Source organism: Bombus terrestris, chromosome 10 (assembly GCF_910591885.1).
Source record: "Bombus terrestris chromosome 10, iyBomTerr1.2, whole genome shotgun sequence".
NCBI classification, from domain to species: Eukaryota; Metazoa; Arthropoda; class Insecta; order Hymenoptera; family Apidae; genus Bombus; species Bombus terrestris.
The window spans coordinates 16,418,601-16,442,708 of NC_063278.1; the positions used below are offsets into that span (position 1 = coordinate 16,418,601).

General features: G+C 28.2%; 3 protein-coding genes and 2 long non-coding RNA genes across 13 annotated transcripts; 2 read left to right on the forward strand and 3 right to left on the reverse strand.

Moving 5' to 3' along the window:
- Window positions 1-282: 282 nt before the first annotated feature.
- LOC100645256 (U2 snRNP-associated SURP motif-containing protein) lies at window positions 283-8,655 on the reverse strand. 2 transcript variants are annotated; one of them, XM_020865105.2, is made up of 20 exons: window positions 8,467-8,655; window positions 8,228-8,266; window positions 8,019-8,135; window positions 7,850-7,946; window positions 7,277-7,591; window positions 6,852-6,916; window positions 6,380-6,545; window positions 6,008-6,171; window positions 5,790-5,852; window positions 4,444-4,487; window positions 4,253-4,357; window positions 3,947-4,174; window positions 3,618-3,860; window positions 3,281-3,467; window positions 2,997-3,183; window positions 2,317-2,450; window positions 1,998-2,086; window positions 1,670-1,829; window positions 1,400-1,551; window positions 283-659 (listed from the first exon to the last, which is right to left on the reverse strand). In XM_020865105.2, the coding sequence occupies exons 2-20, from the start codon at window positions 8,249-8,251 to the stop codon at window positions 380-382; spliced, it is 2,820 nt and encodes a 939-aa protein (XP_020720764.1). In that variant the 5' UTR covers window positions 8,252-8,266; window positions 8,467-8,655; the 3' UTR covers window positions 283-379. The 2 variants fall into 2 exon arrangements, with proteins under 2 accessions (XP_020720764.1, XP_012168534.1); XM_012313144.3 differs by having other exon boundaries at window positions 8,228-8,267; window positions 8,339-8,655.
- Window positions 8,656-8,982: 327 nt separating this feature from the next.
- On the forward strand, window positions 8,983-13,326 carry LOC100645455 (E3 ubiquitin-protein ligase MSL2). Of its 2 annotated transcripts, none has more exons than XM_020864825.2 (5): window positions 8,983-9,700; window positions 10,435-10,670; window positions 11,064-11,258; window positions 11,370-11,685; window positions 12,466-13,326. In XM_020864825.2, exons 1-4 carry the CDS (start codon window positions 9,121-9,123, stop codon window positions 11,640-11,642), a joined length of 1,284 nt encoding a protein of 427 aa, XP_020720484.1. In that variant the 5' UTR covers window positions 8,983-9,120; the 3' UTR covers window positions 11,643-11,685; window positions 12,466-13,326. The 2 variants fall into 2 exon arrangements, with proteins under 2 accessions (XP_020720484.1, XP_020720485.1); XM_020864826.2 differs by having other exon boundaries at window positions 10,435-10,598.
- LOC125385828 lies at window positions 10,715-11,275 on the reverse strand. The gene is made up of 2 exons (XR_007225501.1): window positions 11,146-11,275; window positions 10,715-11,020 (listed from the first exon to the last, which is right to left on the reverse strand). It is a non-coding gene; the product is annotated as an uncharacterized LOC125385828 (long non-coding RNA).
- LOC105666187 lies at window positions 11,920-13,064 on the reverse strand. The gene is made up of 3 exons (XR_001099080.3): window positions 12,922-13,064; window positions 12,334-12,535; window positions 11,920-12,158 (listed from the first exon to the last, which is right to left on the reverse strand). It is a non-coding gene; the product is annotated as an uncharacterized LOC105666187 (long non-coding RNA).
- A 1,155-nt stretch (window positions 13,327-14,481) lies between the features above and the next one.
- On the forward strand, window positions 14,482-22,993 carry LOC100645955 (NADH dehydrogenase [ubiquinone] 1 alpha subcomplex subunit 2). 7 transcript variants are annotated; one of them, XR_007225499.1, is made up of 5 exons: window positions 14,482-14,590; window positions 14,715-14,821; window positions 15,440-15,558; window positions 17,532-17,611; window positions 22,170-22,993. XR_007225499.1 is itself a non-coding variant. In XM_048409508.1 (4 exons), exons 1-3 carry the CDS (start codon window positions 14,508-14,510, stop codon window positions 15,532-15,534), a joined length of 285 nt encoding a protein of 94 aa, XP_048265465.1. In that variant the 5' UTR covers window positions 14,482-14,507; the 3' UTR covers window positions 15,535-15,558; window positions 22,170-22,993. The 7 variants fall into 7 exon arrangements, 5 of the variants coding, with proteins under 5 accessions (XP_048265465.1, XP_048265466.1, XP_048265463.1 ...); XR_007225500.1 differs by having other exon boundaries at window positions 15,440-15,554; XM_048409508.1 differs by lacking the exon at window positions 17,532-17,611.
- Window positions 22,994-24,108: the final 1,115 nt, after the last annotated feature.

Sequence of the window (24,108 nt, forward strand, 5' to 3'; positions counted from 1 at the left end):
GACAAAAGGCAATAAGAAAGTCACCTTTGAGTTTTAAATCTGTACACTTTTTTTATACATATAATGCGATTATATACTAGTAATATAAATAGAGGTATATGTATAAATAGAATCCTTTTTTATTGTAATTAAGTATTCTATCGCTGTGTTTTTCATGCACACATTTATCACGTACCATATATATAAACAGCATATGCATATAAAATAAATTCACTTAAAGAGAGTTATAGGAAGGAAAATATTAAAAGAAAAGAAAATTATTGTAAACTATTGAATACACAATTAGTATTGCATTAACTAATTTTATGTAACAATTTCTGTAACGTAATTTGTTTTGTAATTCTATTAACATTATAATATAGAAAAAATGTAAAGTATATTAATATTTATGCTTATGTCTATATTTGCGTGAAGATGGAGAAGGGGGACTATTAGCTCTATGTTTCGAAGTACGTGGTGGAGGTGGTGGTGATAATGATGGCGATCTAGCCCTTCTTTTTCTGTCATTTCGTTCGCTATTGGGTGATCTACGAGATATTCTGGATGAAAAAGAAGGAGAAGGTGTTCGTCGAATACGTGGCGGAGATGGTGTCATTGGTACTCTCTTTTTATATGGCGATCGTGATCTACGTTTACCACGTGGTGATCTACTGCGTGATCTGAAATTTAATGAATAAATATTTTGTAATGAAATTATAATCTAGGTTTGAAGCCCATTTTATCATTGAAGCTGTTAATTGCTTTCACACTTTTAAATATAGGATATTCCAGTTCGTTTTATCAAAATTGGTGTTATTTTAGATTGTTTTAAATAACGATATATCTTTCAATTTATATTTATATAATTATATATTAATTATAATAAAGTAATTTGATTTGAAATTTCTAATATAACATATTTCGATTATTTGACCTCAAAATAATTTGATTTGTATTTAAATCACAATCCATAAATCCTCTTAAGACTGTAATATATAACATATGTGTAAAGTATTTAGTTGCAGAATGCATTAGAATTCATTAAAGAAAAAGCAAAAATGTATTTCTAAAAGTATGATGCAGTTTGGGCACTCACTTCAATCACTGTCTACTTTCTGAAAATGTCTGTAATTGTTTGGTATATTTTATTTGTGTATATTTTACGAATAGTTGTTATTTATTAGTAAATAATTTGCAAATTTTTCTTATTAATATGTAATATAAAGTATGATACTGTTTAAAAAAACACAAAATATTATCAATTCTTTTTTGTAACAAGAGGATATTATTAAAATCTTTTTTATAGCCATATATTCTTTATGTAATGTCAATAAATTGTTGTTTCAACCATCTTTCTGTTATATATTTTTTCATATTGAATAGGAATCTCTGTGATAAATTATTTTTTAAGAATATTTACCTATATCTATTACTTTTAGCTGATGGACTTGTCGAATTCCGTCTTCGATCTCTATAATGGCTTGGAGATTCTGGAGTCGTGCTTCGCTTTTTTTCTCTTCGTCGTTCATCGTCACGTTCTTCGCTTTTTACATCTTTCATCTCCCTTTCACTCTATAATAAAAGATTTAATCATTGTATAATAAAAACTCTATGATAAAAATATCTTATAAAATCTATTCTATTAGATTATATTAGAACTTAAAATAATGTTATAAGCAGAAAATTTTACCTTTCTTATCAGCTTTTTTCTATAATGTTCTACCTGTCCTTGAATTGTCATACCAGATTTTAGTGTCCTTCTGCCACTTTCCAATTCATCTTGATATTGCATTGTTTTAACTTCAATTTCACGCAATCGACTCCTTCTTTCTTCATTGTAATCTCTACCACTATCAAATTAAAGATTATTGTAATTAATAATTTTATTAAAATATCAGATTATTACTTGAAACATGAAAAGATGATGTGTGTATATATAGTATTTCTTTAATCTAATTACTGTGTAATATTTGCATTATTTGAAAAAATAAGTAAACAGTCGAACATTTATGTATTACCTGGAATCCATACTAGTATCTTGAGAATTTGAATCATCATTTTGTCCCAATTCTTCCCATTTACTAGTTGTCATAGCTTGTGCCTCAACCTAATATAATAAAATAACTTATTCTATAAAATGAGAAACATAAAATAGTACTATAAAAGAAATCGTGATCTATTTTCCTTAAAAATAGCTAATCACAGGACACTTCCCGCCACTTTTTTTTTTATAGTTTTTTACTGTTGTTACAATTAGATCACTACAATTTGAATCTAGTCCGACTCGAAAAGCGATTCATTTAACACAATTTCCTCTTGCAAAATAATTGTATCAACCTGATCAGGATCAACAGTTTCCCAACGAGATGGTACAAAACCCGCAGGAATTGATGGTTTTTTTTCATCTTCTTTACTTTGTACATTTAAAGAGTCATCTTCATCCATAGGAACGCCATCTATATCCTCATCCACTGAAAACATATAATGATATGTACTGTAATATTAAAATATAAATATATAAAATGTATATAAGTATAAATATTATTCAGTAACTATATGAAATAGCGAGTAATAATAAAAATACACAGTGCAAAAAAAGCTATATTTATAGAGAAAGTTAATGTAATAAAAATATTACTTGAGGCTTGCTTTAGTTTTGTGCTATAGATACACCGACAACTGTGTAGGCGTGGATCAATGAATCCAGCTGATGATCCTTTCTCTGTATTTCGCTCACACTTCACGTACCCAAGCTTTGAGGCTTCTCACTTTGTCTCCTCAGAATAAAAATCGCAAAGTGTAAGTAAAATAGAGAGAAAGATTTTGTTACCTGATCCATTGGCCTACAGTAGCTAATATAGCTGTATTTCTAGCGTAAAATTAAATTGTTTATAATTTAAAAAATTAGTGCCATTACATTTTTGTACACGAACTTTCGTCATTGTCTTAATGTCCAGAATCATACTTTATAAATATCATTCACATCTTTTAACATTGTACAATTCAAATATTCTTACTAGGTACACCGTCAATGTCATCATAGTTAGATGTTGTTTGTGGTGTTAAGCCATGTTTCATAGCACCCTTAAGAAGAGCAGCACCGTCTAATGGTACTCCATCCAAATCTTCTGCACCATCTCCATCTACATCTGATAAAGGTGCTCCATCAATATCTTCATCATTTTCTGGCTCTGGTTCATCTATCTATAAAAATAAAATTACCTTTTATTTTTACCTCTCGCGTTCACTTCCCATTATTTCGCTAATACGAAGGATTTACGATATACAGCGTTAAATTTACCAATACAAGGCCGAGGAAGGTGTTTTGTAATTTAACAAGAAAGTCTCGTGGATAAACTGCCCAATCCTCCCATGCTCTAAACATTCTCATTACACGAACTTTAAATCCTTCTGCTTTTAATCTGCTATCAAATTGTTTATAAGCTTGATGAACTTCGTTAAATATATCCAAAAGTCGAGTTTCAAATCTGCATTAAAAATACATTCACTGATGTCAATTCATATCGACAATTACATTAATTACTATATGACAGACACCAATACACTTAATGAATCACTAATTTGTATATTTTAAAATTAAAATTTAAAAATTTTATAACTAAAATAAAACAACTTACGCCTTTCGATAAATGGTAGCATTATTTACTTTTACCCCACAATTATGTAATATGTCAGATATGAGATATAATCTCGCAATTTTCTTATTAACAGGAGTTTGTAATATTGACAATGATTCCGAAATACAATCACAGATTTCTTCTGCTGCTTCAGCATGCTCTATACAAAATACCATTGCCTCTGCAACTTTTATCCTTTCAGGTGAAATATTGCGTAATAAATCTTCCAATCGATCTCGTTGGCTATAAATAAAAATATAATAAAATGTTGGAAAAGGATTTTAATAATCATAAATAAAATTAGTAAACAGCTGCAATATTTGTAACACCTGTTTGACAAACTGCCTCTTCTAGGTTCTTGTCTTTCTTCCATTTCAATCAATTCATCAGGCATTCCTTGTGTCCATGGATTAATAGGAGGAGGTCTCCACACACTTCCACCTTTAAACATCCTGAAGTCTTCAGTGCGCCATTCCTTTTGTCCATCTCCTTGTAATATGGAATATAATTTCCATCGATAATAAATATGTGCTGGAGAATAATTTTCAAATAAAAATCTAAAATTAAAATATCATTAATTTGTATATAATGTAATAAAATACTAATTTTTCATAGTTACTTGACATTATACAAACCTAAACATTGGATTATTTAATTCTCGATTCATGATCATTGCTTCAAACATAGGACCTTCCCGAATTACAAATTCTACCATTCTATGTATTAACATAACTAAATTTCTGTAACATAAAAATTTACTTCTTTAATATTTATAAGCAAAGTACTGTGATATATCTATTTTTAATTAGCAGAAATAACAACATACCTTTCTGTAGGAATAACCACTTTGACGACTGCATTTTGTAAAACCTATAATTCCCATTACAGTGCAATGGTTATAGTTAATTGAACATTCCAGTCAAATTGATCCACCCCAAACATAATTGTCGTCAATTTGGTATAATGGAATTTGTAACAGATAAATTATAATAAATTATAAAGCTATTTATATAAATATTATGTATAATAAATAACATATTTTTATATTTTAAATAAGTATGTTAAATTCATAGATATTAATAGAAATTACAGAAGAATTACAGAATTAAATTTGTCTTTAAAATTTTCTTTACCAGAAATATAATAAAACCAGAAAAATAATCTTTGCTCAATTAACGCGTCCGTACTAAAGTTATTATTATTATTGTACACAGAAATTAAAACAAATACTTATTTTTCACATTTTATTAGAAGATGATTTTTTATGGAAAGATAAGAAAAGAGTGACATAAAATTCTCTGTTCAAGGCTTAATTCTTGAGAAAATAGAATTCGAAAATTTACTGTATATCTACGCAATTATGGCTAAAATATTGTACGATATAGTTTAACGAGTGATTTCCGATGCCTATTGTGCTTTTAAGAAATTATCTGAGGTTGTGATTATAATGAACGCATATTCGGACGAATTCGGCATTCTGACGAACTCAACATATCGAAGCAATTAAATATGTAAATTGATTTCTATGTATGTGTATGCATTGCACATTTCATTTATCAGAATGTCATCAGCTCGTCCGAATTCGCTGTAACAGTAATCTAATGTTATTTTTTAATAATATCACATCAGGTACAAAACTACTGGAAATGTTAAAAATGTTACGGTTGTATACAAAGTTATGCCTATCTGATTACGAATATATGTGCCCCCGTTTAAACAAAGTTAGAGCGTTTTGATTACTTAAGTAACTTTGTTAATTATTTTATTAAGTAATTAATTAGTTAACTATAATCTAACTATAATCTACATACTTAACTATAGTCTACATTCTACAAATCATATCTTAATTATATCTTAGCCATAACTGCATACATATATAGTATAGATATATATATACAGTAAATTTTGAAGTTTGTCTTTCTCAAAGACCAAACCTTGAATGAAAAAATGTCATATTACATTTTCTCTTATTCTTTTTCATAAGGAATTACGTCATTCTGTATATTATAAGCACATAAGAATTATTTCAATCTTTCTTATTATATTACTTGGCACAGTTATTGTTAGGATATTTTAAACATAAACATTAATTTCTAATAAAACATTGATATATAAAATTATAACAAATGTTTTTGCAAAAAATAAAAATTTTTATTAGTGGACAAGAATTACCTTTTCAAAATTTTCTTTTTCCTGAGGGTCTGCTGTTTGAAGATTACGATTGCGAGGTGGTATCTACAATCAAATTTATAAAATTACACAGGTTTATATTGATTTCTTTTATAAATAATTATAAATCATTAATACATTATTGATCAATCGTGTAAATTACAACTCCATAGTTTTGGTCAACGACCTTAATATATCCTAATCTTGTTTATATCATATACCTTATGTCTATCACGGCGGTGCGGTTGAGCACTAAATGGAAGACCAGACGGAGGTGGTGGTTGGGTAATTTCCATTAAAGCTGGTGGAATATAAATAGGATAAGGTGGAATCGGTACACTCTTCCCCCAGCCTAATTTCATTTCATACTGCATTATGTCACGACCTAATTAACATTATATTGTAATGAAACATCTGTATAATCACATCATAATAATATACATATATTCATTCATATCCAATGTATTCAATCATTAAAAAGAAATGGAAAGCAAAAATATTCACACCGACGAACATTCATAAATATTAAACATTAATTTAACTGATGAACGACCACTTTTTGTAAATTTAAAATAATATAGCTATCTTCTCACCATTAAGATTTTTTAATGCTCTTTCTCCATCTTTACGACTCATAAATGCAACAAAACCACAATTTCTTTGTCTGGCCTTTTCCTCGTCGCTACGTGGCCACATAATTTTAATACTAGCCAATGGTCCATATTTGCCAAATATTTCCATCAATTGCTGTTCCGTGATCTACATTAAACATAAGAATAAAACATATATATACGAGAATAGGTTGCTATTAATAATTTTTACATAGAATATTTTATACAGAATTATAATTCTAAATATTAATTTTCATTTTGTTGTAATATATAATAGTATACAGAAATAAATTACATAATAGTGTACAATTTTTTTAAAATTTTGCAAGAAAAATTATAAAGCTTGTTAAATACTATACTAATAAATGTCATGTGATATAGATATATTATGTAAATATATCTATGATGTAAATCTATTGCAAATACAAAATTAATATTTGAACTTGATTCATACCTTTGGATTTAAATTCCCCAAATATAGATTTGTTGTGTTAGGATCGCCATTGTCAAATGATCCATCTATGAAAAACAGCGTTTTTATATTTTTAATATAATTTTAATACTGAGAAACAAACATATTTAAAATTAAGTAGAGGAAATTCTAGAAATGGGTACTGTTTACCCTCATAAATCAGGGCTAGGAGATGTGGATCATCAATAAGGTTATGTAGATTATTTTTTCGTGAATCAGGATATGAAGATGTGCAACCTAATATATTTTAATAAATTTAAATTGTTAATACAGGGATAAGAAATAATTATTTACACTAAAATAAGTTAGCTTAAAAAATAACAATTTTGTTTTTTTAAGACTCTTTTTTTATGAGCGATTATAATTATGTAAGATTGTGATTGAATATATCTTTATCACTAAATTACCTTCAACACATTTTAACGCTGCTAACATTGGATCCTCTGACTGGGTAGAAATAACGTTTTTCACTACACCTTTATATTTATGTCTTTCCTCTCGTTCTTCTTGTATCATCTTTAATTCTTCTTTGAATAATTCAAGGTTGCTTTTCTTTTTTTCACCTTCCTTTTTCTTTTTGCCCAATCTATCTAATTTTCTTTCATTTGATCCTAATAATCTTGCATATTCTTGTGCTTGTTCGGCTGATGATCTGCTATCTACAAGCTCCGATATTTTTGATTGTGGTTTATAAAGTTTTCCCTTTTCACGTGTATCTTCCTCTATTGAACAAATACATATTTTCACATAAAATTTTAAGTTACAACAATCATAATCAACAATATAATATGTAATAAGTAATAAATCAAATAGTTTAGAACATAAATTATTTATATGGCTTTTCTTTAGCAAATATATTTTCAACAAGTATATTTTATTACATTATTTTCAAAACAAAAATTGCTGATATATTTCATAAATCTCAAACTATGATTATCTCAAATTTATATCTCCTATTTCGCAGAATAAGATTAACTTACGTCGTTTGCCTGCATCGTAAGTCCCTGCTTTTACCCAAACTTTGCTTGTTGTTTTATTCGGTGTTTCTTGAAATGTTGCTACAAATTCTTCAAATGCCTATATATACAAATAAATGTTTATATGTTTTTCTTTCTTTACAATTATAATATTTAATTTTGTATTGCTTACTTGAGCTGCAGCTTGCTCTTGTTCTTTTTTACGTTGTTCTTCTAATTCTTTTTTACTCAATGGTCTTTTACCCATTGTGCCAATAGAAAACGCTTTAAGCTTTTGTTCTGCTATTTGCTATATATTTAAAGTAATCATTAATGGGAGCAATTATGATATAAAAATACTAAAATTAAATTGAAATATGAAATAAATTTATTTAATTTTACCTTCATAATAGCTTTATCTGCCATTTGTAAATAATTTAACCTAAAAAAATTTTCAGTTTGTAATATCAAACGATAGTGATTTACAAGGATATATCAGTATATAGTACTTACTTTTAAACAAAGGAAAATTTTGCATAAATTTTATGAAAAATGATAATTAAAATTTGTGAACATATGTACGAAGTTTTACATCGTCCATAAGTATTAAAAATTGTTATTAACATAGAAAATATCTATACCTTATAATTGTTTTTGAAAGACGCGTTTAAAAATTTTTATTATTAAACATTATCATGTAAAGTTTATTTTAATATTTCTAAAAACATCTGTGTTTCAATACATTTTACGTCAAAGAACTGAGTAACCGTAAATTGAACACGTATTGTATTTTCGGTCACAGTTTGATAATTGTATATACAATATACAATATACAATGAATAGTCATATATAAGCTAAATAGAAGATGTGCGTCAATCAAACATTATGTTTTACTTTTAGTACTGTCTGATTAAATACCGTACTATAGGCTGTATATGTAGATAAGTTATGTTAACAGATAAAAAGTGTTCAGTCTTAAAACTATTACTGTTAATAAAATTGAGTAACGATAAATATGGTATTAAATATAACTTGAAATATTTTTGCCATTATTAATTTTATTAAATCTTTTAATAGCTATTTAGGAATTTTTCATTAAGAGATTTTCCCATCTAGCAATACTTTGCAGTCAGAGTAATTCAGAGAGAGCCCTCTATAAATACAAATGAAAGAAAATTAAATATGGCGGATATTTTGTTTTGTGTGTAGTGAATATGTTCTGTTTGTTTAATTAACTTTCCGATATAACTATACATATTGCTTATGGGGCTCTTAAGAGACTTCAAAAAAGGAAGATGAATGCCACAAGTCTTTACGTATCAACGTGTCGGTTAGTTTTACAAGCGGATACCGATGATCCAAATTCATGGACAGATTTATACAGGCTAGTTCCCTACTTGCGACAAAGTTTAAGTTGTACTGTGTGTTCAAATTTGTTAATCGAACCTCATACACCAACTGAAACTAATTGTCAACATCATGTGTGTCGTGGTTGTAGAGGTGGACGTAAAAAATTGAAACCGTCATGTGGTTGGTGCAAGGATTATGACAAATATGTTGAAAATGTTCAATTACGAATACTGTTACAGTGTTATAAGAAATTGTGTGAATACTTGACAAATACAAACATTTATCGAAGTTTAATACTTTCAGTGTCCTCCAATAAAACAGGTAATAATGCATCAGCTATCGGTGCTAGTAGCCTGATGGAACTCATACAAGAGGGTTCTGGCTTTAAAGATGAATTTAAAAGTACGGCGGGTCTATCAAAATCTGCGTACAGTATTTTACCATGTGTTTATACAAGTACTACCTCAACTCAAACTCAAGGAAATACTATACAAAATTCTGAAGCAGTGTCACAAAGTATATCTGGTATAGTATATTATTTTTGTTATAATCATATAAGATTATTTGTATCATAATGTTATTTATACTTTCTAGGATATTCAACTAAAAGACAAATAATTTTTAGAACTGAAATTTATAGTGTTTAAAACTATGCATATAATGATAAAAAAAAATAATTTTTTTTATTAAATGTCCTTTCAAATATTTTAGATCCTTCCATTATATTTTTATTAAAATTTATTTAAATTTATTAAAATTTTAAATGTCCTTATTGCTTTTGCTACATCAAATAATATTTAAGGAAGTTATTTAATTAAAAAAAAAAAAGAAAAGCAAAAATATTATGATAATGAATAAGATTCTTTATTTTTAATATAACAATTTGTCCTTGATATATATTTTTATAATATCAGAAGCAGTTTCGACATTAACTGATTTACCCTGATGCAGGATATCCTAAAAAAATATTGAATAGTTCTATCTATGTGTTTAGAAAGTCATTCTGAATCAAAAAGGTCATGGTTTACTTATTATTGATTTATTCAAAAAAAAGATTCTACACATATGAAATATTAGAATAGAAAAAAAATGAAAAAATGAAAAAAGTAATCAGTCAATCATAATATTTTTCTAAAATATTGTAAATATTATATTATCTCTTAATTCAATTTGTCACATTATTAAAATGTTTTTTAATTATATAAGAAAGCAGAAAGATATATTTGTTTATGTAGAGAAACTTATTTATGTATTTGTAGAGTCACCTGCCATTCGTACTGTATCAAATGGATCTTCGATATACTCTGTGATGTATGCTGGATCTGGTAACAAAATAACAATAAAACGGAAAGCAGCAGCTACAGATGATACAGAAGTAGGACAACAGGATATGGATGGAAATTCACACAGCTCTGTAGGAGGGGTAAAATGTATTCCATCTTCCCACCTTAAATATGGGACCCCTTCTCAGAAAAAATCTTCAAAGGGCAGCAAAGTAATTTCAATAGATATTCGGTTAATATTATGCCTTACAGGAAGTTTACATTGCACTATAACTTTTATTTAAATGCTAAATGACGTGCATCCTCGTTAATATTACTTGTAAGGTACAATCATATTTCTAGATTTGTATAACACTTAATAACGTAGCTTATATTCAATTAACATTCTTTATTATATTTCAAGACTAACACTAGTTTAAATTTGAATATATATTTTGCTAGGTCCCATACTAAGATTGATGCAGATATTAACTTTACATTGCATTTTATGACATATTATGTTTTTTATTCATTAAATACTTATGTCTGCATTAATCTATAATCCTTACTTTAGTCCAATTTTCTGTAATAGTTAAAGGGTAACGAATTTATTTGACTTCAAACAGTCATCAGCTTTTAAAAAACCAAGATCAAATTCTACTCGAAGTAAAAGAAAAGGATGTAGATGTGGTAATGCTACAGCAATACCTGGGAAATTAACATGTTGTGGTCAACGTTGTCCTTGTTACGTTGAAAGTAAACCTTGCGTTGAATGTAGATGCAGGGGTTGTAGAAATCCTCATACAGCAGATGGGTTGAAGGTAGAAAAATTACAATATTATAGCATCAATAAAATTAATTAAATTGTATCTCCAAAGTTATTTTTTTAAAATAGTGTAATTGGTTATATCGTATATTGTTTTACATTTTAGATTCGACCGCATATACCTGAGTTACATAACTTACAATTACAACTATCGACTTCTTTGGATTGTGACACACTAAATTCAGATCCTTTAGGATCAGTGTCACAATGCCTTTCAACTTCTCCAACAACGATTCAAGTATTAAATGTTTATTCAACTCCGAGATTAGATATCGACAATGTTCCACAAAATCTACCTGCAGCCTTGTTAGTAGGAGAAGATGCTATGATTAGTACCGAAAGCGAAGCCGAAGACAGTGATATACAGATCGACGTGTGACAGTTCAAGCGATATTGTCAATCGTCATGTACAATATAATAAGGTACGTGTAATGTAAAGAATTAGCAGCAGAGAAAAGCAGTTAAGACAGACGTTCCTCAAATAGGATAAAGTTCAAACTACATGACAAAAGGATAGTGTGCAATTAATATATATCAAATACATTGATGATGATGATGTTATTTTTAATATTTTGTTTGAACACTTTTTTTATTGTTACAATACCCAATAAATATTTTCAAATATACTTCTATAGTTTTTCTTTTAGTATACGCTATTTTGGTTAGTTGTACCCATTAGTTTTCTATTATGTCAGAGCTGCTGAACCTATTATAGATACATTTTATACTTACACAGAGATTAGCAGGTATGAAAGTAACACTTTCATGGGGAGCAATCCTGCTAAATGTAGAGATCGTGCAAGATTATAATGAAATTTTTTAATTAATACATCGTATAAAAATTTTGAAGATCAAGTTGCATTTGTTCCAGGTTTTTACAAATAAAATTTTTTACCTGCAAAAATTTCAAATAATAGTAGTTATTACAGAAATAACTATTACTATTTTACTATTACTATTACTTTATTTCGGTAAAGTGAGAAAGATCATGTTTATATGATTAATAGTTGAATAAATACTTAAATAAAGATTCATTTACATAAGTAGGATGTAAAAATTGAAATTCTTACAAGATTATTTCCTTAATCGTTAAGTTTTAGGAGTATTTTACATCGTACGTTTAAGATTATTCCGAGGATGATATAATAAATTTTTATTCAACAATATCTTTGTTTTATTTTGACTGCTGATGTCACTTGCAGGTTTTGTCCGCAGCTTTGTCGTCAAGCAGTGGCAGGCGCCCTTTTCCCGCGAGAGTCAAATCGAGCGTCCCTGAATTATATTAATACTTAAAAGGGCCGAACAAGTGTCAATATATTCTCATTTATGAAAATTACGTTAATGGCCAATCAGGTATTATTTATCTACTTTTGGAACACGATGTGAGTTCATACGAATATACAAAATATTCGCGAACCTATACTACTGACAGAGAATTAGAAAAATATTGAATGTCTCATTTGTATTACAAAATATTATAAAGAGTAAATTAAAATTTGTTTCATATTATAGAATCTATAGTTTTAAATGGCGTAAATATGTATAAAAATTCAAATTGACTTTATAATAGATATATGTTTAAAATTTTGTTAAAAAATATCGAAAAATATATGATATATTATATCGTATAAATCATAAGGATATTAATGATTTCTTACCTTTGCGTTTAAACGAGTCAGTATGACAGTAATTTTTAACCAATGATACGCGTATCATTGCTGTACATATATATATGCGTACGTATGTACGTACGTAATGCGTATGCATACATGTATATGTATTGTTGATACATATGAATATGCGACAGGTGGTCGATGATACGCGAATAATATACCACATATATAGATACCTTGTCGATTTTCGAGTTTTTGAATTTTGATTTATGTGCAAGATATATTTTTGTTAGTGGTATTGAACTTTTTGAATTCTGCTTTTAATTTTACGTATTTATCACAGGGCTGTGAATAGTTGCAGTTATATATACACATGGTTGAAATTGCTTCTTTGTGTAATTATAAAAATGATAGTATGTCCCACAATAAAGATAATTTCTTTTTGAACAATTAATATAATTCTATTAATCCAATCTTCCTTACAGTTGAAGATGAAGTGGTAATTTATTCTTTATTTATATATATGTATATATATATACACATATATTCTTAAATACTTGTATTTTTAAATACATAGTTGTAACTTTCACGTTTGATATATTTGTATTAATCGTAACTTCTTCCTTCAAGACATAATGATAAAAGTTAAAGTTCTTGCAATTGTACATTAACTTTAATTTCCATGTTTATTTTATACCTTACTGCATATTACCTATTCGATATATGAAATATACTTTGAGGAATTTCAGACTGGTTTGTTGCCCATAGAGAGTTAAAGCATTTTACTCGTGCTTGTAAATTTTAAATTAAGCAAACCTAATAACTACCGAATGGTTTAGAACGAGCACAAACTTTAACGAATTAAATTCTGAGACAAAATGACAGTATTTTAAAAGCTATTTATAAATTGAGAAAAACTTTAAGCTATTACAAATTTTACGCTTGTAAGAAACACGTACAGCGTATAAAAAAAAGACAGTCAGTAACCAAATCGATGCATACGCTATTACGAACGCACAATTGTAGACAGAATTCACTGTAGTGATAGCAACAGCTTTATGCGAATATCTCAGAAATTAGGGTTGTCCGTGGATTAGCTTAAAAAGCTGTTCAAAATCATGCTTCGACAATATATTAAAAAAACTATTGAAATTATTCTACGGTGGTATATCAGAGACTAGCCTGTTATTCTTTCGTCTATTTATGTCTTCGGATTTTACATAAAAAATACGCGATTTATTTATGATCCAATAAGAAAAATTGTTATTAACTAATACTAATAAAAATTGTTCTTATTGGAGTTTATCATGTAGCAAAGCGACTGATTTATGCCTTGACAATGTTCTTTCTTATGACAAATCCGTAGAGCGATTATAATTATCACTAATAAATAATTTTGACTTTAATCAATAGATTTGTTATCAATTTCTTTTTGTTTCTTTCGCCACGACTACGCTGCTGTACGTACGTAATTTATTTATTTTTACTAGCGCACATACCCTAAGGATAGTTTCACATAGGAGACAATATTAAGGTACGTATTACAATTAAGTTGACGCAATAACGTAACAGCACGATCGTATTATATACGTTGTGGTTACGTAGCTAGGGGCTGTGCTATATATCTAAAAATGGCTGCAATAAAGTTTGGACCTCAGTTGAAAGAGTTACGAATTCTTTTATGTCAAACCTCGAAATCTAGTCAAGGTGTCAGGTAATAGCGAAATTAATTATGTAAAACGTACCATCTTTGTACTTTTTTTATTAATCTTTTTTAATCAATATACAATTTCAATCATAATTGATTATATTGCCCTCTAACCTGTTTATATTTTTAGAGACTTTATCAAACAACAATACGTGCCGCTTAAAAGAAGTAATCCACAATTTCCAGTTTTAATTAGGGAATGTTCTGACACGGAACCCGTTTTATATGCACGATATGGTAAATTCTACAATAATTATTTTATATTAATGTATGTGCGTAATGTTTAATCCTTGCATTACAAGGATATGTAGTTCTTAAAACCCAGTCTACCAGCAATAGGCCATGTTGTGTTTACTTCCTGTACAACATAATTTTGCCTAGCATATTAAAATCGGACTAAGTGATATTTAAATCAAATCAAAATATATAAAATATATGTCATAATACACATTGATATTACATTTGCTATATATCATTATATTCTGATGATGTATTTATTTCGCATTGTTTGCAAGTTATCGATCCTTTTGCTGCGCTTTCCACATGTATATCTTCTACACAAGCCGCAAATGATTTTAATCTTCCTTAGATTGTTATATATTCGTTTTTAATACTGTTTCACTGGAACATAATTAGCATCTTCCTATGCTGTTGCAATCTCCCTTGTTACGAGAAATTTGTTTTACCTTGCACCCTAAAATTTCCTCCATGGCGATAAAGCATGGGCTTAAGAATATCACATTCAACAATAATTAATCTTTTCAGAACTTGAACTAATCTGATATATTTAATTCTATATTTCCAAGTGCTTATTTTCTTTAATAATAATACATTTTCTAAAATATTATATTCTAGAACTTGGGGTAGAACATCGTGTGTCTCTACAAAATCTAAAATCTGAAGAAATATTGAAATGTATCCAAGAACTAGCAACCAGTAAACCAAAATAATATATCTGATATATTAGTATGTATGTATGTATTATAATTTATTTAAATATTCAATAAAATAGTTGTATAAATTATGTATTACTGCAATTGTAGATCAGAAGTATATCAATAGCTTGCAATAAATTATCATTCTTACTAATTTTTTAGATTTTTAAAAGATACATGTTTAACCAGTGCCGAAATAAAGATAAATGCAGATTTAATATCGTACAAATCGTAACTTCTTCTCATTTGTGATACTTGATCGTAACAGTATCTCCAATGAAGTTGTTCTCTTTTTTATGAATGTTAATGATCCATTTTTAAAATAACAGAATAAAACCATTCAATTCTTCTTTAGTTATAAGTATGTACTTTTGAAGTAATAAGTCTTTTATTAATAATTTTCGTTGATAAGAAAAAAAATGCTTTTAATATAGACAAAATCTTTGTTAATGATGTCTCTTATTCTTATTATATAAATTATATAAATTTAATATTTATATAAAAAATAAATTTTTATAATATATATGATAAATTTTTCAAAGATGGTATCACCCGAAAAGATATTAATGCCTTTGTATATTTTCCACTGAGATAGAATCTGGATCACAGATACGTATTCTTATCTTGTCCTATTTTATATTGTATTATATTAATTATAATTAAGTAGTGTCGCAAATAATTTATATAAAATTCATAATTTAATTATTTGAATTAAACGTATACAATATATAAAGAAAATATAATAATTAGGCACAACAGATATTTATGTAAATGCATATTTTTATAGAAAATAGATAAATAAATGGAACCTAGTCTTTTTATCATTAAAGGATCTTAAATAAGTATTTTTTATTTTGGATAAATTGTATATTGTACATGATCTGTGTATCATATATTTTTTGCATATAGTATTCTCTTTATATGCATATTCCAGAGCTTCGTACAATATACATGTATGTACAATATTTTCATATAACAAGTTATTATTTTAGTGGTCGGATAAAGTATTAAAAATGTATAATTGAAAATAGTTTGTAATAAACTAGTTAAGTTAAAAAGTTATTAAATTTGTTTGCGTTATAATGGAAAAACTACTTCTTACGATATCAGCAAACCTTCTGGTACCTTGTCAAGTTTATGCCATCAGGTATATAAGGAATACATATTTTGCAAATAGGTGTCACTGACTTGTGCACTATATTTTAATAACGATCTATGCGCTTTCATGCATATATCTAGATATAATCATATCACAATAAATACAAATTACGATCATATTAAAATCAGGTATGCTACAAGCCTTTTCAATACTTTGAGGTCCTAATTAATAAATTTCAATACATGCTACTTCTCTACTATCAAATAGTTTTACTTATTCTGCTGCCGATAACACAAATAACAATTACTGATAAGCGAAATATAATATAAGTATATTTAACACGTTGACGCCGGCGCGACCCATTGACGGGTCGCACGTGTCTGTCCCGAGGGGCGGTGATATATTTCACAAAATAGGTAGTAACCCAGCGTCGCCCCACGAGGCAGACAGTGAATTCGGGCGCCAACGTCAACGTGTTAAACATGCTTATATTATATTTCGCTTATCAGTAATTGTTATCTGTGTCAAAAACCCCCTATGTAATCTATCCTATCCCTTCTCTCGAATTCTGCATTAAATTAAAACAAGAAAGATCTAGTACAACGTAGGATAGATTTTCATGGAAAATTACAATTACTCATTTGATATACTTATAATTGGACCCGAGCGTAGTTATCTCCCCGTGTAAGGGTGCCGGTAATTGGTATTGTTTCTTAAATATTAATAGCTCGAAATACTATTGTAAATATTAGGAAACCAATATAATATACATTTAAAAAATATCACAAATATATTAGCATTTGTAAAATGACAGATATAATAATATTTCCGAGTACTAATATTTAGATACGATATCAAGCTAAGAACTACTTTAATCTAAGCTATCATAAGAACTACTCTTTCGGTAATCTAGACTTCTCTGACACACCCCTGCGGGAGTACCGTGGGACACCGTGAGACATCGTGGGACATCGCAAGAACATCGTGGTATAGGTGCGTTTTAGTTTTAATTGAGATTTCAAGATAAATATATCTTTTTTTTTATACATGGGGAAATCCTCATGGACACCCCACCGCTCTTCTAGGAAGTGACGGGGTAGTGTAGGACTATATCGACTAAAACCCCATGGTGGTCCGCCTGACTCTCAACGGGGGTGCCCCGGGACCGAGATAAATATATCTAGACTAGGTCCGTTTTGTGAGCGCTTTTTCTACAAAGATGCATTGTTTAATTTAGAAGGAAAAGTTGAAAGCTTTTTTATATAATCCTTTTAAATATTAAATTATTAAATAGAGCAACTGGTTTGCCAAAGCGTTTATAGTTTTAGTTAAAAAATTTTGCTCGAATATAACTTAAAGTTGTACTTTAGATTAGTATCTCTTTAATATCTACCTTTAGTCTAGCTTTGCTTACAAGTAGGTTTTAGTTCTAAAATTTAGATTAAGTTAATTTTAAACACGATCGTTGGTCGGTGAGGGACAATGGGGAACTTATTTTTTGTCGAAAGTTTTAAAGGTTACCCTTAAGCCTGATTTTTAATTGTTGTTAATTTATACCTGCAAAGTTAGTTTTAAGCCTTAGTTTCAGTACATTTGCTAAGATTGATGTCCTTGGCCGATATATGTATATCTATCCACAGATGCAAGATTTTTGTGATCTTTTTCCTCTCTGTATTTTTATCTCTTACCATTATCATCAATAAGTACTGTTTTCATTGGACGCAATTTGATTGTTTTGATTATCGATAATTCGTGTTACGAGTTCCTGAGTGAGATTACGGATCTATAGTCGATGATATACATATATGTATAATTAATAATCGATTTAAAAGTACAAAAACGAAAATAAAAAAAGTTTAAAAAATTCACATTTTCATAATTGAGATATATGAAATTACAATTTTATTTGAAACTAATTAAACGAATCATTTAACTATTATTCCACGGAATTTCGTAATTTTTATAGCGCATAATGCTTTACGAAGTATTATAAAACCATAAAATTCTAAACTTAGGATTATAAGAAACTTATGCGAAAAATCGCGGCGTAGCCCCTGGATAACGAGAGGATACCGTGGATAAATGCTAATAACTGAAAATTAGGCACGAAATTCGCTCGAAAGCGGCGCGAGAATGTTATCAGGGATCCACTCTATATTCTTCGATTCTAAAAGATCGAAAAAAATAACGAAAAACGAAATTTGTTACACGAAAGCGTTATTTGAATGCCTAACATGATTGTGTTTTAAATAGAATTACGTAGATCACAATTATTGTAATTTTTTATTAGTTTATATGACAATATAAGTATAAATATTAATTTACCGATAGAAAATGTTACAGCAACGTTTTAATTATTACGCAGAGAGTAGTATACAGTTTTATGTATGTATATGTACATTAATCAATTACAATTGTTACATTTCAAAATACGCATTGTTTAGTATATTACATATATATATAATTGTAAATTAGTATGACAAAAGGTTAAAATACACAGGTAAAGAAAGGTGTAGAGAATTAACAGTAATGGCAGTAGTACAAAAATGTTTATAATTTAATATTCATTCAAATATATCCGGCGATAGTCACGTGAGAATATAAATGATTCGCAAGAAGTTAATAACAGTATTGAAGATTCTCTTCTTCTTCATTTTACCGTTTTATTTCTACAAATGCTTAACCAATTGTTGTAGCAAATTAGATTGCGTTATTAATGATATCTGTTCCTGTTCAGACTCCTCAAGTAGGAAATTATTACTGTGCTTATCGCATCTGTATCTTTAATCATACTACAAACGAACGACTTAATAAACGACCACGTATACAGGGTGTTTCGTTTATCCTGTCCACTTTAATATCTTTGTTACTCTTGCGGATACGAAACGGAATGGGAGGGAAAAGTTGTTCGGTTTAGAACAGCAAATATCCTGATTTACGTCTTTTCTCTTTAACATCGTTCTTGTTCGAGTTTTCAAGGTCATTAAAGGTTTCTGTAAAATAATGGCACATTTTTATCATCGTATTGTCATAGCTGATAAAAGATGGATTTCAAACGTGTAGACACGTTGATCTTGAAGGGATGTTGAGTAGAAAATTCAAGATAATTTAAAGGGAATTAACAAATTGAATAATTTCTTGTTTCTGTCCTAAATTTGTATTAATTTACAAAAAAAATTTGATATGATGTCCGTTAGTTGAAGGGGAGAAGCACGAATCGTAATATTTGTCGTCCTATAGCGAACAACTTTTTCCTCGTATATTTTTTCGTATCTGCAAAGGTGACGAAGATATTGAAGAGGACAGGATAAATGAAACACCCTGTGCATGTATATACGTACATACTTTCATCTACATAGTTTAAAACCATCGAGTCATCGTATTATTATGTTTTTTAAGGATTTAGCAACAATTTTCTTGAAATTTCATGAAAATCCAGTAGACTGTTAAAGTCATGAAAGTTAACAGTAGCAAAATATAAATATGTACATATAATATAATACAGTATACCATGGTACAGTATAGTATAGAAATTATTATAAGAAGACGATGTATTCTGTATAGGTGATGCGAGGAACAGGAAAATGATGGGCGCAAATCTGTGAAATGCTAAGAAACATTTTTATGGTTAAAAAATTAGTTATTAAAAAATCGTTATTACGAATGCATTAATGAATAATTAAACAGGAAACATGCCCACTAATTATATGTATGTATGCATTCTTCTTGGTACATTTTCGATTAGCAGCACAAATATTTCATAAACTCATTTTCGGTATTACGCGTATGCTAATGACGTATCTCTTTATGTCATTATTTATAAATTATTGCCTACAATTTTCCTCCATATTCCTGAAAATGGAAAGATCGATGCTAAATTCCTGTAACTTTCTAACGACTGCTAGTTTACCAGAGATCTATTTCTTTATTTATTTATTTCGTACAAGAAATATTTTACCAACGACAACTTTGTTTCTTTTAATGTTAATAATACACACGAATTATGATAGATACTGAAGGTTTATCTATTTAGTTTTTTTTCTTTTGTTATTAAAGCTTAGAATAAGACCTATCTGTAGAATCTGTCCTATTAAACGCAAATATCCATTAAAAGTGTGATGACAGCGTGTGTACTTTAAGTAATTCTTTAATTTATGGATTTCTTCTTTGTGAGTATGGATCTCTTCTAGTTTCTTTGTTGTGACAAAATCAACCGGACTAATGAAATTATATCATAAATTGATACAATTTATAGAAATAATGCAATACGTATGTACTTTATAAGTAATTCTTTAATTTATGGATTTCTTCTTTGTGAATCTCTGGATCTCTTCTTGTGGATCTCTTCTTGTTTCTTTGTTGTGACAAAATCAACCGGACTAATGAAATTATATCATAAATTGATGCAATTTATAGAAATAATGCAATACGTATGTACTTTATAAGTAATTCTTTAATTTATGGATTTCTTCTTTGTGAGTATGGATCTCTTCTAGTTTCTTTGTTGTGACAAAATCAACCAGACTAATGAAATTATATTATAAATTGATGCAATTTATAGAAAGAATGCGATACGTATGTACTTTATAAGTAATTCTTTAATTTATGGATTTCTTCTTTGTGAGTATGGATCTCTTCTAGTTTCTTTGTTGTGACAAAATCAACCGGACTAATGAAATTATATTATAAATTGATGCAATTTATAGAAAGAATGCGATACGTATGTACTTTATAGTAATTCTTTAATTTATGGATTTCTTCTTTGTGAGTATGGATCTCTTCTAGTTTCTTTGTTGTGACAAAATCAACCGGACTAATGAAATTATATTATAAATTGATGCAATTTATAGAAATAATGCGATACGTATGTACTTTATAAGTAATTCTTTAATTTATGGATTTCTTCTTTGTGAGTATGGATCTCTTCTTGTTTCTTTGTTGTGACAAAATCAACCAGACTAATGAAATTATATCATAAATTGATGTAATTTATAGAAATAATGCAATATGTATGTACTTTATAAGTAATTCTTTAATTTATGGGTTTCTTCTTTGTGAATATGGTTCTCTCCTTGTTTCTTTGTTGTGACAAAATCAACCAGACTAATGAAATTATATTATAAATTGATGCAATTTATAGAAAGAATGCGATACGTATGTACTTTATAAGTAATTCTCTAATTTATGGATTTCTTCTGTTGTGACAAAATCAACCAGATTAATGAAATTATATTATAAATTTACAAAGGCGATTATGTATTGAAGTATTAGTATCCTTCATACGTAAATTGGACAATGCGTGATAATCATATTCCACGTATATTCGGAACGATATAAATCGCAGTTGTAAAGTTTTCTATTCGCTTTAGTGTTAACACATGAGAATGGACAGAAAATAGTTTATTACAGTACACTCAAGTATTATCATAATCGAGAAAAATAATACTGAAATAGTACGTATTTAATTAAAGATGATAGAACTATGTACTACGTTTTGAGAGAAATGGTACAATTCCAATGAAATGGTTTAATATCTTCAATATATTTTCAGATTATCAAGATGAAGAAAGAATTATCCGGCCGGAAGTTGAAGCAAACAACTTTTTGACACGAAAACAATATTCCACGCAACAAAACAACGAATTTGATAGCAGTAACGTTTTTTTCCAATACTAAATTCGACATGCAGAGTTGGAAGGAAATGTTTACTGGTATATTGTACTAATATTGGACCTTTATGTACATTGGCATGACATTTTCATAAAATTATTTACTGTACCAAGTATTTGTGGGAAAAGAAACATAACTTTGTTAGTATGTTTCTATACAATCAGTGGAGGAATACCTATTATTTTGTGAGAGATAAGTGCGTTATAGTTATAGTTTTAAGTCAAATTTTAAAGAAACATTAAAACGTGAATTTCAATATGACAAGTTATCGTAATTAATGTTATTGTAAATTACATAATATGATGGAAACATACAGTGAGAAAAATATGTTTTCACTTTTTGTTAATGAAATTGTTATATTTACTTCATATTGATTCACCTGTAAGCACATTAACTATAGTTAAAGGCTTATCGACTAACAACTCACGTTTTAAAAATAATGTACTCCTTTAATGATTGTTTAATAATTGTATATTCATAGATTTATGCTTACAAGATCTTCAACTCTCGGTAATAATGACCATATTTGTAGTAAAGGTTCCGTATCCAAAAGCTACTGATAAATGTTTATAGTTTCATAGTCACATATAGTTATTATATTATATATGCATAGAGCGTTAAAAGAATGTATTTTTTTTATAATCTCCACCTAAATTGTACGCTATGAATAGGAGGAAATGTAATTTTTAAACAGTAACATGTAAATAATTTATTGATATTTACCAGAAATATATCTTAAACACAATAAAAGGAATGCATAATATTAGTATTATTTCAATTAATTACGTCGAATAAAAGTTTCACGTGTTAAAGGCTTCCGGTCAAATATAATAATGTTTCGAATACATTTCTACATTTCTTTTCGTAAATTTCTATTTATAACATGACAGTAAAGCTAGATATCGTATAGGAAACATACATTTTTGCGTTTTCTTCTTCTTTTCCATTATTTTACTTCGTACGAAATGCGACTAATTACATAATTCAATTTTATGACAGGGAAGAGGGAGTCTACAAATTTCTATATAGGATGACTTATTAAAGAAAATAATATCAAATTTGTAAGTATATATAATCCTAGAGGGTATCACATTAATTTACAACCGAAACTGTGATTCAATATTTGGCACGATGATTTGTTTGCTTTAATTTTTGTATAATAATGACACGAGTACTTTATGTAATTTTCAAAATTATTAGTGTTAATTAGTCCTTACTTTAGGATAGAGTTCCACATCACACAGTCTTTCGCACCTTATTCGTATTGGTCAAGCAGTTACCTATTCCTTTATTCTTAAATACATATACAATATTTACATGATCTTCATAAACATTCTTCCTTCACTTTTTCCAAGGCAATGATTGTGGGAGATAAAACTATACGAAGAAATTTTCCTCTTCTGGTCTGTCATAAGATTTTGTGTACAGTAATCTTTATATAGAAATAAATCGAAAGTGAAAAATTATTATCTTGGAGACTTAAAGTATGATAATTTACGAAAATATAAATAAAATTTCAAATTGAAAAATGAAGATAAATTAATTTCTGAGTCGTCTTACATGCATAAAAGGTATTTGATTTTGCTAAATTTAAGTTAGAGGGCTAAACGAAAGTTGCTTTAATAATTTAATATAGACAATAAAGAAGAAATTTATAACCAGAAATTATTTATTGCGAAAAGAATTGAATGCAAAATGCAACATAAAGCTTATGTATATAGGATACTTTCTCGGTTAAAAAAAGATGATAAATAATTAATTTCATTATCAACAATATGGATGTACTTTCATTTAAAAATCCTGTACACGATAAAATCGTG

Coding starts and splice junctions, on each gene's coding strand:
- LOC100645955 (XM_048409508.1), top strand. CDS start 14,508: ATGGCTGCAATAAAGTTTGGACCTCAGTTGAAAGAGTTACGAATTCTT. Junction 14,591..14,714: donor AAATCTAGTCAAGGTGTCAG/GTAATAGCGAAA, acceptor TTATATTTTTAG/AGACTTTATCAAACAACAAT. Junction 14,822..15,439: donor CGTTTTATATGCACGATATG/GTAAATTCTACA, acceptor ATTATATTCTAG/AACTTGGGGTAGAACATCGT.
- LOC100645256 (XM_020865105.2), bottom strand. CDS start 8,251: ATGGCAGATAAAGCTATTATGAAG. Junction 7,947..8,018: donor AAGAGCAAGCTGCAGCTCAA/GTAAGCAATACA, acceptor TTGTATATATAG/GCATTTGAAGAATTTGTAGC. Junction 6,917..7,276: donor AGCGTTAAAATGTGTTGAAG/GTAATTTAGTGA, acceptor TGTTTTTCATAG/ATGGATCATTTGACAATGGC.
- LOC100645455 (XM_020864825.2), top strand. CDS start 9,121: ATGAATGCCACAAGTCTTTACGTATCAACGTGTCGGTTAGTTTTACAA. Junction 9,701..10,434: donor AGTGTCACAAAGTATATCTG/GTATAGTATATT, acceptor ATGTATTTGTAG/AGTCACCTGCCATTCGTACT. Junction 10,671..11,063: donor AATCTTCAAAGGGCAGCAAA/GTAATTTCAATA, acceptor GACTTCAAACAG/TCATCAGCTTTTAAAAAACC.